This window comes from Ctenopharyngodon idella, chromosome 13 (genome assembly GCF_019924925.1).
Source record: "Ctenopharyngodon idella isolate HZGC_01 chromosome 13, HZGC01, whole genome shotgun sequence".
NCBI lineage: Eukaryota > Metazoa > Chordata > Actinopteri > Cypriniformes > Xenocyprididae > Ctenopharyngodon > Ctenopharyngodon idella.
The window spans coordinates 5,107,501-5,126,121 of NC_067232.1; the positions used below are offsets into that span (position 1 = coordinate 5,107,501).

At 37.2% G+C, this 18,621-nt stretch overlaps 2 protein-coding genes across 3 annotated transcripts; both read right to left on the minus strand.

Annotated features, from left to right (window-relative positions):
* Positions 1-60: 60 nt before the first annotated feature.
* Positions 61-9,340, minus strand: btbd9 (BTB (POZ) domain containing 9). 2 transcript variants are annotated; one of them, XM_051917895.1, is made up of 11 exons: positions 9,147-9,340; positions 8,072-8,283; positions 6,959-7,322; positions 6,604-6,871; positions 5,714-5,936; positions 5,049-5,168; positions 3,493-3,602; positions 3,202-3,391; positions 939-1,046; positions 751-829; positions 61-534 (listed from the first exon to the last, which is right to left on the minus strand). In XM_051917895.1, exons 2-11 carry the CDS (start codon positions 8,254-8,256, stop codon positions 376-378), a joined length of 1,806 nt encoding a protein of 601 aa, XP_051773855.1. In that variant the 5' UTR covers positions 8,257-8,283; positions 9,147-9,340; the 3' UTR covers positions 61-375. The 2 variants fall into 2 exon arrangements, with proteins under 2 accessions (XP_051773855.1, XP_051773856.1); XM_051917896.1 differs by having other exon boundaries at positions 9,313-9,334.
* A 1,393-nt stretch (positions 9,341-10,733) lies between these two features.
* glo1 (glyoxalase 1) lies at positions 10,734-16,538 on the minus strand. The gene is made up of 6 exons (XM_051917938.1): positions 16,370-16,538; positions 15,313-15,395; positions 14,839-14,979; positions 13,482-13,549; positions 11,524-11,613; positions 10,734-11,146 (listed from the first exon to the last, which is right to left on the minus strand). The coding sequence occupies exons 1-6, from the start codon at positions 16,448-16,450 to the stop codon at positions 11,055-11,057; spliced, it is 555 nt and encodes a 184-aa protein (XP_051773898.1). The 5' UTR covers positions 16,451-16,538; the 3' UTR covers positions 10,734-11,054.
* Positions 16,539-18,621: the final 2,083 nt, after the last annotated feature.

The window sequence follows — 18,621 nt, forward strand, 5'->3', positions numbered from 1 at the left end:
ATATATATATATATATATATATATATATATATATATGAGGAAAGGAAAGACTATCACAACTTCCGTTTCATGGTGATTTTAATTTTTGATTTTAAACAGGAAATTTGTTTACTTTTCTACAATAAACCATTTTAAGATAATAAATGAGACAGTATTGCAAAACCCATTAAGTCGGTAATACTTATTATGGTATTTGTTGTTCTCCGAACATAATAAAATAAGTGCATGTGACAGTAATTGTTATACTCACCATCATGTTATAATTGCTCAAGTATTTTCTGAATATAAATATAAAGAGTTCTATGTTTAGCAGCTCGTAACCTTGAGAACACCACCTGAGCATCTCAAGTGTGTCTTGTCATAAACATTCACAGTCTATGTGTGCGGAGACGTGGAGGGTTTCTGGGGCGTTAGGCCCTGTGAATGGGAGTTCTGGGAGCTGGATTCTGGTTTGGGCTGATCTGGTCCAGGACTTTCTTCTTTAACAACCGTATCCACCTGTGCAGGGCACTCAAAGTGAACGCAGTGAAAAACCTAGAGGAGACAGCATGAGAAAAAAGTGCATTAGGGCTGTAGAATTTCATCAAAAATGTGATTATTTTGACAAATACTGCATGTATAATTTGTTCTGCAATATGATGAAAAATTGACATCATATTATCTCAATGTAATCTGATGAATGCAGCATTAATGTGATGCTGGAAGGAGTCACAGTAACACATCCTGTGAGAGTCTGCAGAGATCGCTCACCTCGTTAGCGGTGTTGTGAGTTCCCACAATACGAATAAAGGATGCAGGCTGTGTGTCAAACGTCAGAGTCTGCCACGACCTGTAAGAATTACATACAACTTATGTCAACTCTGAGATAGTTATAGACATAATTACAATGCAAGCAAATAATCAGGTAATAATAAAAAAGAAAAACAACATTCACTGACCTGCATGCCACTTTTGTGTGGTCTACGACCCTCACCCAATGTTGCTGGTTTGTGGACAGCTCCACATAATAACTATAGCTCCTCTCATCACAGTCCCACAACAGCAACCTACAGACACACAGATTTCACTGCGTCAGTATGTCTAAATTAAAGTCTGAAACAAAGACTTTAATGATTGAAAGGCATATTGGGGGTTAAATACAGCTTTAAGGAATGTTTCGGGTTCAGAAACACAAGATTATTTCATCTCATCATTTTTTAAAGCAAAAACTAGCTATAGTTATAGTAAGGCTGTGATGAGAGACCTTGAATTTGTCTTCCATCACTGTTTTTAATGTATTCTTACTGTTCCTATGCATTTTATAATATTTACATGGGGTTTTCTATTTTGTATTTCCCGTTTTAGCTGAGTAGGCGTGGCCTTTAAGTGCGAACTACATGGGAGAGCTCATTTTAGCTATTTATGAAAATGTTTGTGCAAATGTACGTGTTGGTTTTATCTGTCCTATTTATTGATTTGTTTTAACTCCTGTTCTTAATCATCTTGTGTATTTATGTATTAATCATATGGTGAAGCAAGAGTTTTTTGTTTTTTTTAAAGAAAATGGTACATTCCAATTATTAAGCGGGAAAATGTGTATTTAAAGGGTTAGTTCACCCAAAAATGAAAATTCTGTCATTTATTACTCACCCTCATGCCGTTTTACACCCGTAAGACCTTTGTTAATCTTCGGAAAGCAAATTGAGATATTTGTGTTTACATCCGATGGCTCCATGAGGCCTACATAGGGAGCAATGACATTTCCTCTCTCAAGATCCATAAAGGTACTAAAAACATATTTAAATCCGTTCATATGAGTACACGCTGATTCATTATGCTCCGAATCTTCCTGAAGCAGTGTTTTGAAATCGGCCATCACTAAATAAGTTGTTATTTTGTTTTTTTTGGCGCACCAAAAATATTCTCGTCGCTTTATAATATTAATATTGAACCACTGTACTCACATGAACTGATTTAAATATGTTTTTAGTACTTTTATGGATCTTGAGAGAGGAAATGTCATTGCTCCCTATGTAGGCCTCACGGAGCCATCGGATTTAAACAAAAATATCTTAATTTGTGTTCCGAAGATCAACGAAGGTCTTACGGGTGTAAAACGGCACTAGGGTGAGTAATTAATGACAGAATTTTCATTTTTGGGTGAACTAACCCTTTAAGGCAGCCATCACTAGTGGAAGAGGACCGGAGGACGGATCATGTTTTTTGAGGGAATTTGAACAAGGTTATTGTAGGGTTGCTTGAGCGCACTGAAACTCTGTTCTCAGATGAAGAGGAGATTTTGTACTGTTTTAGTACATAACAGTTCTAGTTTTAGAAATGACATTTTCTTATATCATTACACATATCATGGGTTTACTTTGTGACACAGTAAGCAACTATCACTTGAGTCTTGTGTTAGCTTGTATAATGTTTAAGTCTCAGTGTGTATCATATAATATATTACCTTGTCCTGTTTTCTTCCATTTACTTCCACTGTAAGTGCTTTATTGTATCCACTGTTATTAGATTTGAGATCTGTGGCAGAGGAGGTTTTCGGCAAATAACTGATTCAATTTCATTTTGCCCCCCGCACAATGCTATTGTATGGCTTTAGAAAACTTGGAACACTTTGCACGAGTCATATGGACTATTTTTATGTAATTTTTGAGTGGAGAGAGTCTTTGAGTTTAACTCATCATCATCTAAACATCATCTTTTATTTTCCACAGAAGAAACCCATGAGTAAATTATCACATAGGACTTAGGGATTATGCTTTCTTAAATTTTTTTAACGTTCTTTAGCGTGTTTTCTTAAAGTTGCTGTTTGATCATAAAAAAGGTCTGCAAAGTTCCAAAGTCTTGAGTTTCTTCCGGGAACTAATACGCAAAAATTTTCCTCATTTAAATAATTCCCACCCAAGACATACGCAAAATAAAGGGGGCTGGGCCTGGTTGAGTTGCATTAGAAGCGTGTTAAAATTCGTGGTTACGGTAAGGGGCATGACATTTCTGAAACATGCTTCCAAAACGGTTGACCAATAACAACAATAACAACAATGGTCCAGCAACCAATCAGAGCACATAAAAAATATGTGTAAAAATAATGTTAATTTTTGAACATTCACGCATGAAAACCTATTCTAGCAGACTCCAAAAACAAAATCAAGACTTTGTAAAAGGGCATAATATGGCCTCTGTAACCTGTAACATAAGCTTTCGTACCGCATTGAGCCCAGCATGTAAGGCTGAGCGAGCTGGATAACGATGGCTCCAGAGCCCAGCTGGTGACAGGTGTATCCCGAGTCCCAGTCATAGTGGCTGGTGTCCCCGTTCAGCAAGGCATTTCTGCTGCGACTCACACCCTCTATTACACTAGCACATGCCTGCACGGTCGCCACGTTCTCTGTGGGAACTGCAGGAAGATGCAGAGAAGGAGACATTGTATGAGTTTCAGTAACAGAGCTGTGGGTGTAACTTCTTGAATAACCACTGAAATTATGAAAACTAATTTACCAATTAGGCCTCTCTCCAGGGTGAATGGTCGCTGTGTGTACATGCACTCCAGAGCCACCAAGTGAAACACTTTGTTGACAGTGTTATGTGTGCCCACAACACGAATAAACCTGAGTTCACAAAAAAAGTAAAGTGTTCACAAGCAAACACAGACAGTCATTTAGAAATATAATATCTTACAACCTAACTATTCATTTTTGTATTCTGCAGAGGACATTTGTTTGTAGTGGATTTCTTTGAGACCATACCAAGACATTATAAACTTTTCAGAGATGAAGTTTTGAGTTTGACCATTGAAACTTTCCCTATTTGCTTTTTTTTTTTTTTTTTTTTTTTTTGAATATCCAATGTCATAATTGAGCAAATTTTATGGAAATAAAATTTGTATTAGATTGACTTACTACAAGTTGCCTAAAAAATGTACACCAAATTGTACACCGTATATAAGGTTTGTTCAGCATGTAAGCATTATATAATAAATAGTGCTGTCAATCAATACAAAAAAAATAATCACACATTTTTCTGTAATTAATCACGATTAAAAACGTTTTTAATATTTTTATAAAGTAATAATTTCACAGTTACTCTCCAAATTAATGTAGAAACAACTTAAAGACAGTATATTTTAAATATTTGTGTAATGGCATATTTTTAGGAATGAAGGCCAGTATCACTGATACCAACTGGTACTGATGTCTCTATAAAATTCATGAAATTTCAACATTAGGCTTTAAAAAAATAACTTTTAATTTGAGTGAACTTAAAACAATTTTCACATAAACCCACTATAATAAATGTCATATTTTTCTCTGGCCTTCCTACCTGTCTAATATATACAGAAACTGAATAAAGTTATCAAACACTTTACAGTCTTCACTGCATAAATTATAAATTAAACATAGATTAATCCTTACTAAAGCTACAATTTTCTCTGTTACCTTTGTTCTTTAATTAACATTAATGACAGACATCACAGCAACTGGTTTATTAGGCTGCTGTGACTTTAAGAGCTGCCGCCGCCGAACATGACACGGATTTTCTCATGAACTCTTTAAGTTCATTTAACAAGTTATTTAACTGCTCTTATGAGGATACTCGACAAAACGGGCATTTTGGCATAACTCTGTGTGTTATTGTTTGTTCAATCGCGAAAGAGAACTCGATACTGGTGTGCGTCTCTCTGTGCACACGAGTCGTGTGTGTGTCACACAGACATGACATTCACAGACAGCGCATTCTCGTTTGTCTTGTGGCGCTTATATGGTTTAAAAGCATTTGCGTGAATGAGAGCCTGAATGTTTCTTAAACACCAACTCAATGATTTCTGAATGACCATGTGACACTGAAGACTGGAGTAATGACTCTTTGCATCACATTAATGAAAAAAATTGACTTGCAACATCACTTTTTTGCCTTACCTTAATTTTCATTTCAGTCTTGATGTCTTCTAGTGAGTAAGTAGTACAACAAAACAATGTTTTTTATTTCAAAAGATAAACAATGTTTCCCAAATAAAATTGAGAAACAGAGTACAGTTTTTGTGTAATGAATTCTACCTGCAAACTCGTGCTGGGAAATAGAGATGCTGCCAGGAGCGGCACAGGAACTTGGAGTGATCCACCACACGTACCCAGTCCAGCTCATCCATAGACACCTCAACATAGTACGAGTAAGACCTGCAGGCATGAGAGAGCCATCAAAATCCTGCATATGGTGCATATTGTAATATGTTTAGTAAAGATATTATATATTCAAAATAAACCACATGCAAACACGTTGTGCCAAGCATAACATCAATGATCAATGCCAGTGGTTCTTGTGTATCTAAAGCTATCGCATGTCACACAAGCTACTTTTACCGTATTTGTTTGGAACTCATCAGTATCCATTCTCATTCCTTTCATTATAGCCATGTTTACACAGCAGCAGAATACATCAGTTCTGTATTTGAGTCCTTAATACAGTTGCGTTCACACACAGAACACCTGCGCTCTGTGGATGGAACCGGACTGGACAACAAACGCGTGTCTACAATGTGATCTTTGAAATTACTTTGGTATTAAATGCGGTTGTCAATCCCAAAAACTGACAGTGTGAACCGAGACTATATGAATAAATAAATCGCAGACAATCTCCTTTTGAGTTTGGAATAACATGAGGGTGATCAAATGATGGCAGAACTGTAATTTTTGAGTCAACTGTCCCTTTAATGTTGCATTACCTGCTGTCCTTGTCCCATAAAAGTAGACGTATGTGATTGATGATGGAGGGTTGACCCAAGCGGACTTGGATACCAGCGGCTCGTCCCTCTTCTTCTATGGGGTGTCTCGAGAAGCCATGGTCCAGATCATAGTTCTGCGTGTCTCCATCCAAGAGAGCAGACTTCAGCTCACCCTTCACTACTACAGCGCCATGCTTCATAGTGGCAATGTTCTCCTCTGGGACTGCAACACACACAACAAAGCAGAGGACACATTTTAGTCAAACTGAAGCATAAAAAACATTTTCCATACTTCACGGATCTTTACTTTACAAGACAATGCTGTAAAAGGTGGACAGGACACACAACTCAAATTTCCAGATAATTACATGTTTTCAATAATACTTTGCACTAAGAAAAATGCACAAATAACTGTAAATCTCAAGCATTACCATCAGAAACTGTTAGCTACAGATTAATTGGGCCATATCATGCATCATATTATAATGTTAGTCAAGGTTTCCTACACCAAACATTAAGTTTTACATGACCATTTTACACCATTCAAATTAGACAGGACATGCAGAGCACTTTTTTTCTTAATATACAATATTTGGGTTTATTTTCACTTTCTATACTGTTAACGTTACGTCCTTTGTGAAATCTCTTTAACCAATAAAAGCCAGCAGGTTCTTAATGACATCATCCTCAATAAAGTGACATCATTTTATTGGGAACACCACAAACATAAGTATTAGCAATGAATTTGATTAATTCTGTGAGGTTTTGTGGTATTAGGTATTATTGTGGTATTAAAAATTGGATTTTTCATGATGTGACCTCTGTTTCCTTTAATAATCTAAGTGTTACATGTATCTACAGACTGATAAGCAAGAGAGAAGTAAACGGACTTAGCATGCCGCGGTAGTTGAGGTCCATGTCTCTGCTCTCCGAGCGGGTCTGTATGGCATCTAGCAGGTCGTCCGGGCTGAGGAGGCCCGAGGGACGAACCACATTCAGCATTTCAGAGAGAGTCATCAGGGGCAGTCGGACTGCTGACATCACTTCCTTCACCTCTGGGCCATCGCCGTTGTGGTGACACCAGCGGCAGAGGGCCTGAAAGATCTCCCTCTCGCTTGCAGCAAAGGAATCTCTCCTGACAACGGTCAGCAGGGCAGACTGCAGAGAGCAAACATAAAAAAAAGCCATATTACATACTAATCTTAATTATCATGTGTTAAAACTGTCATATCTTCTATCACTCACCTTTGAAAGGGTGAGAAAGCCATCTGACTTCAACACTTCGGTGGCGTTACGGTCCATGTAGGCCATGCAGGCCTCAGACAGCCCATTCAGACAGTACAGACTAGCCACATCAAACACCAGACAGACATTTCGCGTGCTCAATAAAGTGCGGAGGAACTCGCATATGGAGGCTTCTAGAGGTTGGAGGCCATAGCGGTGCGCCAATCCCAGGAAATCTAACAGAGTCTCTTCCCTAGCTTCACTCAGGGTGGCTCGGCCTGTGTACAGATACCGCAATAACATGGAAAAAGCTTCAGCACGTGTTTCCTCCAACCGAACCTCTGCCTGGGCCTGGGACTCTCTCAGCCCTCCATACAGCAAAGCCCTGAGGAGTAGGAAAGAAAGACAAAGAAAAAAAAAGGATGAGATGAAAGAAGAATTTCACTAAGGTTAGGGTACAAAGGCCATTTTATTAACGAGAAATGGTAGCGGCATCATTCTACAAAATGGGTACTTCTTTGCAACATTGACACTGTTATTGTACTGAACTGAACAAACACTGAATTTAAATTGAGCTCAGCTGGATAATGATACTGTTGTAGAGCTGCTTTATAACTGAATTGAATTAATTTCATAATTGATGAACTTTGCAACATCGACACTGTTGTTGAACAGAATTACCTTTCTGAATTGATAATTCTATCCTAACACATCTAAAAATATAGGTAACACTACAATGTGGTCTCAATTGTTAACGTTAGTTAACTAAGATTAACTAACAGTGAGCAATACATTTGTTACAGTACTTATTAATCTGGGTTAACGTTAGTTAATATAAATACTGTTCAGTCTTCATTGTTGGTTTATGTGAGCTCAGGCCCATTAAACAACATTATCAGATAACTTTTGATTTTATTAATGTACTAGTAAATGTTAAAATCAACATTAACTAAGATGAATACATCCTTTAGAAGTATTTTTCCTTGTTAGTTTAGGTTAACTAAACTGGAAAAGGCATGTGTTTCATAGAATAACCCTGCTTCACTATGGTACAAAATTGATTCTTTTTCTATAATAAATAATTTCACTTCAAGAAATGCCCCAATAGACAAGCAATATCTCATAAAAAGCAACCTGAAATACTGGCAGCGGGCTGCTAGAATGACTCTGTGTGCGGGAAAGCGCTTCTCCTCCACCACAAAGGTGACATCGCTGTACTCTTCACCAGGAACTAAAGCGCCGAGCTGCTCTGACAGGAGATGGAGGTGGTCGATCTCAGACGTGGAGCTCATCGGCCGCAGAGGATGACTGTCACTCATGACCACTGCTGGGGAACACCTTCACATCTGAATCATAAACAACATGAACATTTGAATTTGTCAATGAAAACAGTACATGGATGTGTACATTGGATCATTCATCCCATTCAAAACATTTTGTTCGTAAAATGAAATCTAACCCCCAGTTTCACAGACAAGGCTTAAGCCTAGTCCCAGACTAAAATGCATGTTTGAGCTGTTTTAACTGAAAGAAAGTGCCATTGTTTTGCACATCAAGATGTTTTTGCACATCATCATGAATGTTTTTTCCCCATTTATAAAAGCTACTTAAATGTCCTAATTGAACTAAGGCCAAATCCTGGCTTAATCTAAGCCCTCTCTGTGAAACCAGGCCTAAATATGTTAGTAGGTATGTCTTATTTTAAATGATATATTTTTATATATTTATGATATATACAATTACACACACACACACACACATATATATATATATATATATATATATATATATATGACCTTTTTTTTAAAAAAAAAAAAAAACAAGTTGAAACTCTTATGGGCTTGAATAATAAAATGGAAAATTGTGTCTGATCCAGGCACTTGGTTTCCAATAACAACAAAAATGTAGAAAAGGTCTAATCATCGTTATACAGTAGTTATGTAATTTAGGATAGAAATATCCAGTAAAAAAAAATATATGATTATATGTCCCAACACTAACAAATATTTAATATGTCACTAATTTGCTGTTTCTCTGCAGTTATAAACATAACAGAAGAAATACAAGCATTAACGTTACTCAAAGATACAATGATATATAATAGTTTCGTTAAAAACAATGAAATACAGCACGGTTACATTAGACGTTGTCACCGCGAAAGCTGACACATAACGAAAGTACTCTTCAGCTATAAGCCTCCTCCACTCACCAACAACAATAGATTCAATTTGTCTCCGCTAAAGCAGACCGAGAAGGCAACAAAGCTCTCTTGACTCCAGTGAATAGGTTATATATAAATTAGTTATTAAATTAAGTATGTTAAATACAAATTTATAACAATCCACAAATCCATCCGTTCCTCAGAAAACACCTACCGGATGTTTTTAAGGATGTTTTACGTGACGTATAAATGTTACAGCGCCTCTAGTGGACTGATGGGGTGTAACGTCTTTCTTCCTCCGGAGGGCTCAGAAAGCTGCGTTCACATTTCGGGACTTTTTAGAGTTATTTGTACCAGTGATATTTTAGATACTATTATAGTTTTATTAATATTCTGAATTCGTTTTAATTTTTAGATTTTTCGTTTTCAATCTAATTTGTTACAATTTTAGAAATTTAGCTGTTTTGTCATTTTTATTAGTTATTGTCTTTAAGCATGTCTAAATAGTTTTATTTTATTTTTTTTATTTTCAGTTATTTTTGTACAAGTTAAATGAAAAATACTTTTTATGAGTTTAGTTTAGTTTTAGTTAACTATAATAACACTGATTTGTACTATTTACAACTGTTAATTACATGAATTTGTATCTGAAATATAATGGGAGAAATAAAGTACTCTTACATTAATCACAAAGAAATGTGATTGGCCTTGTGATAAGCACTGTGAAATAATATCCTGTTTTTGTGTGTGTGTGTGTGTGTGTGTGTGTGTGTGAAAATATTAACATTATGCATTAAACAAAAATACAATATTAAGCTAAAGGGATAGTTCATCCAGGAATGAAAATTTTGTCATCATTTACTCACCCTCATTCCAAACCTGTATGAGTTTCTTTCTTCTGTTGAACACAAAAGAAACCATTCAGTTGACAGCACCCACTGACTTCCATAGTATTTTTTTGTCCTATTATGGAAGTCAGTGGGTGTCGTCAACTGTCTGGTTACCAAGATTCTTTAAAATATTTTCTTTTGTGCTCAACAGAAGAAAGAAACTCATACAGGTTTGGAACAACTTGAGGGTGAGTAAGTAATGACAAAAATTTTCATTTTTGGGTGAACTATCCCTTTAAGAAGTTAAAGTTCAGCTCAACTTTTCATTGTCCTTCCGCATTAAAACATAGAGGGCTCAAAAATGCTAATTCTCTTCTGGGCTTTTAGACTTAAAAACGGAACAACTTTAGAAGATAGACACCAATCTAAACGAAACAAAACTTTAGTTACAGATCCTCAAGAGGATGAATTCCGATGATAGCAGCTGCATTCTTTATCATAACACAAATCTAGAAACTGGTTGGATCCTTCCCCAGCAAGATTCTTTACTTTCACCAACCCCATTTCACAACCACAGTTTTCAAGCTTTTGTTGCCAGCTAACTCTGCTTAAAGTCACGTTTTAATGCATGGACACCTGTGTGAGCAATCAATCTTCTTAAACCTGATTCATTGTTAACCACATGTCCTGGCACGTTCAAACCTGCAAAGTGTTTCACACATACAAATCTTACTGTTCCCTATAGGGTACATGCCAATAATATTACTGTACTTTCAAAGTCAGCAAAAGAGTGACACAACAAAAATACTTTCTTTGCTTTATTTTAACAAATTAAGGTAGGATTTTAGTGCTAGGATTGCAACAATTCAAAAACTATTTTATTTTAATAAAGTAGAATTTTAAGCTTAGACTCTATGGAGGACCGCATCATTTCAAAAGGTGTCAAATTATATTGTTGCATTATATCGTTACATTCAGCCCACCAGGTGTTTAACACACTGCCACTGACATACATAAAGATTGCCCGTCTTCACTGTGCACAGAGCAATCATCCTTTGTGATCCCCAACTGTCTTTGAGTTTCATAATTAGGGTCTTCTGATCAAGTCACAGCATAACAACAGTCTTTAAGAAGTGATGGACACCATGTTGTTGGGGCTGAGAATCTCAATCCAGTAACCGTCGGGATCCTGAATAAAGGCCAGGCCCTTCATTTTACCTGCAGGACAGACAGAATGGAAATAAATAAGCAACTAAATAAACAGAAGGTATTTTTGAATGTCAGTTGTTTATTCTAGTGACATCAAGTCTTTGGAGATCAAAAAGGGTTATTTTGCATTTTTAATCCAATTTTATGCAAATAAAAAAAGTTATCCAGGTATGCCATGCAACATTTGCATACTGTGAAATTTACACATACTATTTATACTGCATAAATAGTAAGAGTATGCTATTGAGAACACAGTAAACATACAAATATAAACAAACATTCCATGAGACTATCATATTTAGAAATAAAAGTTTAGCTAGTTTGTTATTGATGGTGAAACATTATGTAACTAAAATAATCTCATAGGATAATATAAAAGAAATTACCATCATCAGGCTTTTTTACGAAGGTCACTCCATTCTCTTCAAACAGCTTGCAGGCAGCATAGACATCCGGCACAGCAATTCCAATATGTCCTAAGATAAATATTTAGGTTAATAATGTAATTCTCCTTTTATCTAGGACTACATTTGCACATATTGGCAATCTAAAATAATGAAACATCATGATTGTCAGAATGATTTTCATTTACTTTTACTTATAAAATGGCTAGTTCCAGTCCTTGATGCTGATTGGTCAACAGCTGTGTTTTTTCAAAGACTTTAGATATACAAAGACAGTGCACTCTTATTACTACGAAAAGGAGAAAGTGCAATGCGCAATATGATGGAATAAGACCCGCCTTCTATATAAAAGAGTCAGTCCCCTATTGGTAAAGCCATTGCGTCACTGCAGCTGTCATTAGATTTCAAAATATGAAATGTAATCCTAAACTTGGTGAACAGCTTTGGAGAATTTGATGTTTCACCCACTCAAAGAGATGGAACTGTACTTCCATGCCTGAAATAGCTGCCCGAGAGGTGTTTCAAAGATGGCCGCCAAGTGAATTGACTTGCCTTAAAAGGGTCACGAAACCCCAAAACACATTTTTTGAGATGTGAACAGATTGAAAACACTAAAAGCACTCATAAATTTAAGTAACAAGTGGAAAGTGGTTACTTTTACATTTTTCTGAGCAATTTCATTCCTCTTGAGTTAAAAAACAAATTAGAAGCAACGTCACGGAATCTGACGTAGAAGCGTGCATCTGGAGTGTGTGATTGGCTGCTGGAGCTGGAGCGGCACGATTCTACGTCATCCGGGTCTGAGGGCTTCTCTGCATTTATTCATGAGAATGAACTCTTGTAACCCAATCACTGCGTCGTATTACGCATGAGATCGCAATACAGTGGAGAATTCAAACAACATGTAACAACATGCAGAGGGCGCATGAGAGCGGTTTTAGCACAGAACACCGCAATGAGTTTAACAATGCTCGCAAACGCGTGTCGTTTGTTCAGAGAATGTAGTGCTCGTAAATGTAATGAAAATGTAATGAGACCTTTTAAATGTTCTTTCACGTTTCACCCTCGTTCTTGGGAGTTTGAAGTCATATAGCGTAACATTTTTACAACACATCAAGGTGCCCTCAACTCAACTGTTTTTTTCTCTGTGGTCATATATTAATATTCATGCGTCTGTATAATGAGTGTGTTGCAGGTCTATGTTTTATTGGTTGTTGTCCCCCCTTTTCCCACCCTCTACACTTTTCCACAGCTTTACATGCCCAATTCTTGAGACTTCATCAACTCTGAGGTGTGAACGACCAGTCTGAAACAGAGGGAGTTTTGTGACACTTTAAAAGGATCTTTAGTTTTAATTACGATAAAGCATGGCTATGACAGCTTCGCCCAACAGTTCTGTGTATCACTGCTTCGCTACCAATTGGGATTCAACTGGTATGATTAAAAGGGTTGCAGCATCGACTTTAAACAAATCACCAAGATGGAATTCTGTGAATTTCTCTGTGACTTTTATGGAACCGTAAGAAGCTCCAAAGGTGAAAAATATGGCAGTGCCGGTCTGAACAAAGTTTTTGAGTTTGTCCTGGTGTTTAATAAGAGTTTAATGAGTTTGTCCTGGTTTTTAATGAGAGACATCGAATTATTTTTTCACTGGAGTAAACGGCCTCTCGTATCGAGGCCGCTTAGTTGAACATATCTCTCGTATCGCTTAGTTGAACATATCCAATTGACTTGCTTTATTAGCCACTCTGGTTTAAATTTGAAAAAAAGCACCATTTTAGGCTGGTTCAGTGCACTGAGATCAAAATACATAAATATAGAGATATATTTTGAATACAGTCAATAGGCCAAGATAATGAGATACATTTATTAAGTTATATGGTGCAGCCTGACTTCAATAACAGCTGACAGGGAGAAATTGTGTTATGAATGTTATTTACCAAAGCCTCTTGGGTCTGAGTTGCCGTTATGGTAAGACAGGCTGTCATCTGTCTCTGAGCCCCAGTTACTGATAAAAAGAGAAAAGAAAAATACAGAAAGGCACATGAAAACAGCTTCAGACCTTGGGACTTCTGAAGTTCAGTATTACAGGCTTTACAATGACATAATTCAGATCTTACGTCACACATTGTAACACACCAAGCCAACATCAAAGAACTAGTGGCGACAAAAGCTGACTGTGTTCGTTGCCTCGCATCGGTTGCGTCTCAGTCAAAAAGCTACGCTTGAACACACCAAAAGGACTAAAGGCGACTGTCAACTAGCATGTGCATTCTGCGCTTGCATGTAAGGAAATAACTATCTATATCAGCAGGTATCAATACTGTATTTTCATTATTCAAAAAAGAGAAACTGAAACTAGATATATAAACCATAAACAAAGCAGTGCTTGCTTACCATTTTAAATATCAATCATTCTGATCACTTTCTTCATTCCAATTGGCTCATGTTATTGTGAAAATGCGCATTGGAATGCTCAGGTAAGATGACGTAAAATTATAAGTCTTCTGTCTGTACTGTCTTGACTTCTTTGCTCGCTTTCATCACTTTAGCTTTTATTCTCATGCAGCCGAACAGCTAATCAGAGTTCTCGCTCTCACCAATGGCCCGACACCGATTTAACATGCTGAATCGGCCAAAAAAAACCTGACGGTGTCCGACTAGAGCCAACGGTGCAGAGCACACCAAAAGACTAAGCCAACCGATGCTCAAAAATGGCCTGATATTGGCCGACCATCAGATTGGTGTGTCCCAAGCTTTAAGGCCAATTCACACTGCACCAACAGACAACAACAGACACTTCATCGGGTTTTGTCGGATCAGTGTGTTAGGGCAGGGCCCAGTGCAATTCAGCGGAACTTACCCCGTAACGTAATTAAATGTTGTCTTTTGTTGGGCAAGATGTTAATAAACACTTCTCATGTCTGGAAAGATGTTTGATGCATGTTACTTTTTCAAGTGTACATTATAAGCATCTGAAGCCACAGTTCATTGACAAGCTGTGCATAAAAAAGAAAAATAATAATCACAGCTTTTCCGATTTCATAATCGCACTAAGAATTGCATTTAAGTGCAATTTCAATGTTATTTTTCTTATTGTGCGACTATTCTTGCAGCCCTAGTCTGCGTCTGTTGGTGCAGTGTGACTTGGCCTTAACAGAACCTGCCAGATATCACAGTAAGGATGTTAAAGGGCTTTTTCTACTCCATGCAGAAGATTAGGGGTCAACCTGTATGGATTTTTAAATGGCTGACTCTGATATCTAAAGATCAGTAAGGTTTTACTTCTGTACTTACTGGGTGAGCTCTATAGTGGCTCGGCGGGAGAACGTCCAGGCTGTCCTCTCCTTCACATCTGCAGGGATTTCTTTCTTATCCTCATAACCCACAAAGTAGAGGGTGAATCGCATAGAGGGAAAATCAAACTTCTGTAACAGCCTGTAATAAACACAGTATTTCAATATCTATTTTTTATTAACCAAAATGCAAAACATTTCTACATGCATAACACATTTGGATATTACAAAGTAATGGCCACAGACAGGGCTTCCCCATGGACATTTAAATGGCTTTTATAAACTTGCCTTAGAATAAAAAAAATCAGTACTAGTGTGCATCTTGAGATAAAACAATGGTACTGACATATTTTAATATATGGCAATGCAAGTTGCTTTCAGTTAAGACATCTCAAACATGTATTTTAGTCTGGGTCTAGGCTTAAGCCTTGTCTGTGAAACCGAGCAAACTAAAACTAAAGTAAATCACACTCACGTCATTCCCAGGATGCGTGTGTAAAAATCCAGGGATTTAACTGGATCCTTAACCCGCAGCATTGTCTGCTGCATCATGAAGTCCTACGGCAGTGGGATGAATAACTTTTGGTCAGAACATAATTTAAAAGACAGATAAGGTGATGAAAAATGATCAACAGTGGCATCCAGAAGTCTGAGACCATATTGGGGGGAAAAGCATTTTATTAGTGGTCTCAGACATTTGATTAACACTGTATCATTAAAAAACATAACATTATATAGCATTTAACTTATTCATTAGTGATTTTGGAGTTGAAAATAACCAGTTGATGCTTTCAATGGAGTTTCAGGCTGTGCATGATGCTTTTAAAAATATAGTCACCATATCTGGTCATTCTGTAATATCTAGCACCTCTGCTCAAAAAAAAAAAAAAGTATCGTTTTATAAATGCATCAAACATCAGTCTGGGAATCTGTGGTAGATGTTTACATTATGGATGTGCTGTTATTAATTATGATTTATCTCTCTTGATATAGGTGTTATTTTATAGCATTTCTTTTGTTAAGATTGTTTATGACATGACTTTTCAAAGAATGGACACAAAGTGTTACAATACAATTCCCTGATATTCCCTAAAGTTTGTGTGTCTTTATGGTAATATTGAAACTTGAAACTTGTAGGAGCCACAGGTCAATATTTTATCTGTGTAAAATGTCAAAGGTCATTATAGTAACTCTAAGTTAATTAAAATAGACTTGATTCTGTATGTAAATGTAAATTGATATAAGTTACTAACAAATCAATCTGCATTACATACAGGATAAAAGTCTATTTTAATTTCATTTCCACGTGACTAAGCAATAAAGCACTTACGCATACAAACTTATTCAAAGTCAGTCTAGTAACTAACAGAAAGGCGGATAAATCACTATAAAACAACAGCAGATAGATGTATTAATCGCACTATTTTCCTGCAGTGCTCTGAGTAATAAAGGAGAAAATGGAAATGAGCGACGATCTTCGTGTTTGAGTTAAAAGTGTCGCCCTAGTATGGGACTCAAATGCAGCGTCTTACTTTAGTGATGGGGTTTCCTTCTTTACATGCAGCGGCGACTGCTTCGTCCGTCAGCCCCTGGTCACTTTTAGGCTCGGTCATTTTGAAGTGTGCTTCGGCTTTATGGTGACTACACAGCTGACAGTCCGACGTGAGGATCGCGCGCAGGGGGCGTGGTCATTGCGCACAACGTCGGCGGCGTGACGTGGCTGTGGGAGGGGCGTTGAAATGACTTAGATGGTGTAATTTTTCTTTTCTTCCGGCAGAGGGCGAAATAATTCTCAGTAAAAGTGTGTTTACATAAATGTATTGAAATAAATGTCCCATCAACTAAATAAGACTCTACATTATAATATTTGTTTGAGGAAAAATTGTAGAAAGAAAAGGGTTAAGGAACTAAGAGAAACTATAAATGCCATGTAGATTCTGTGGCTCACACATTTAGGCTACACCAGAGCCGTTAAATATCAACGGCTCTGGGCTACACATCCTGTGTTCTGAGTGAACTTATAGGTATACCTTGAGCTCTGTGTGTAAAATGAAATAGAGCTAGGAATTATATATTCCAAAAACCTGATAAAATGTACTGCCACCGCATTGACACAGGTAGAAGTAATGTGCAAATATGTGTGTGCGATTGTATGTTACAAAGGTATACAGATAGGCTACTGAACGCTAAATTTTAGGATCAAAATACAGCAACACACCTGTTTAACTTTAAAAAAGTTAATCTATTTTCCATTTACTCTTGATGAAATGAAACTTCCATGGCAATAAATTAGCTTAAATGGCGTTTGAGTGGCTTATTAGCAAAGATGACGAGAAAAACAAACAAACTAGCAATTAAGTCAATAAAAATGCAAATTAAAATTATATTATAAGAACATTTTAAAACTGACGAGTTAATGCGATTGTATCATATACATAAGATCGCTGTGGAAATACAAACCGGAAGTCAAAAGACAACGAGCGCGGCGCTGAAAAGGGGCGGGGCTACAAACTATATTATATAGTCAGTATACTGATTAAAGTGATAGTTCACCCAAAAATGAAAATTCTGTCATCATTTACTCACCCTCAAGTTGTTCGAAACCTGTAGGCCCTATGAGTTTCTTCGTTCTGTTATTCTGATATTTTGAAGAATGTTGGCAACCAGTTTCTGGTCCCCATTGACTTCCATAGTCATTTTTTTTTCATACTATGGAAGCCAATGGGGACCAGCAACTGTTTGGTTGCCAAAATTCTGTAAAATATATTCTTTTGTGTTCAACAGAACAAAGAAACTCATACAGGTTTAGAACAACTTGGCGAGTAAATGATGACAGAATTTTTATTTTTGGGTGAACTATCCCCAAAGTTCAAGAACCACTCCAAAGTATATAATGAAAAGGAGATCGAGCTCACGTAGATTATAGGGAATGCACTAAATTGCCAAAAGTTCTGGGACGCCTGCCTTTACGTGCACATGAACTTTAATGACATCCCATTCTTAATCCGTAGGGTTTGATATGAAGTTGGCCCACCCTTTGCAGCTATTACAGCTTCAGCTCTTCTGGGAAGGCTTTTCACAAGGTTTAGGAGTGTGTTTATAGGTAATTTTTGACCATTCTTCTAGAAGCGCATTTGTGAGGTCAGGCATTGATGTTGGATGAGAAGGCCTGGCTCACAGTCTGCTCTAATTCATCCCAAAGGTGTTCTGTCTGGTTGAGGTCAGGACTCTGTGCAGGCCAGTCAAGTTCCTCCACACCAAACTCGCTCATCCATGTCTTTATGGACCTTGCTTTGTGCACTGGTGCGCAGTCATGTTGGAACAGGAAGGGGCCATCCCCAAACTGTTCCCACAAATTTGGGAGCATGAAATTGTCTAAAATGTCTTGGTATGCTGAAGCATTAAGAGTTCCTTTCACTGGAATTAAGGGGCTTTGTGGCTGAGTTGCTGTTGTTTCCAATTGCTTCCACTTTGTTATGATACCACAAACAGTTGACTGTGGAATATTTAGTAGTGAGGAAATTTCACAACTTATTGCACAGGTGGCAACCTATCACGGTACCACGCTTGAATTCACTGAGCTCCTGAGAGCGACCCATGTTTTCACAAATGTTTGTAGAAGCAGTCTGCATGCCTAGGTGCTTGATTTTATATACCTGTGGCCATGGAAGTGACTGGAACACCTGAATTCAAAGATTTGGAGGGGTGTCCCAATACTTTTGGCAATATAGTGTATGTATAACTTTATTTTAAAAACTGTTAATGTGATTTACTATAAGTATTA

What these genes read in the sequence shown, in the direction of transcription:
- btbd9 (XM_051917895.1), bottom strand. Translation starts at nt 8,256, where the DNA reads ATGAGTGACAGTCATCCTCTGCGGCCGATGAGCTCCACGTCTGAGATC. An exon ending in GCTTTCTCACCCTTTCAAAG is followed by an intron (nt 6,872 to 6,958) that starts GTGAGTGATAGA and finishes TGCTCTCTGCAG; the next exon opens with TCTGCCCTGCTGACCGTTGT. An exon ending in TTCCCAGCACGAGTTTGCAG is followed by an intron (nt 3,603 to 5,048) that starts GTAGAATTCATT and finishes TTGTGAACTCAG; the next exon opens with GTTTATTCGTGTTGTGGGCA.
- glo1 (XM_051917938.1), bottom strand. Translation starts at nt 16,450, where the DNA reads ATGACCGAGCCTAAAAGTGACCAGGGGCTGACGGACGAAGCAGTCGCC. An exon ending in GCCACTATAGAGCTCACCCA is followed by an intron (nt 13,550 to 14,838) that starts GTAAGTACAGAA and finishes TCTTTTTATCAG; the next exon opens with TAACTGGGGCTCAGAGACAG. An exon ending in CTCAGACCCAAGAGGCTTTG is followed by an intron (nt 11,614 to 13,481) that starts GTAAATAACATT and finishes TATTTATCTTAG; the next exon opens with GACATATTGGAATTGCTGTG.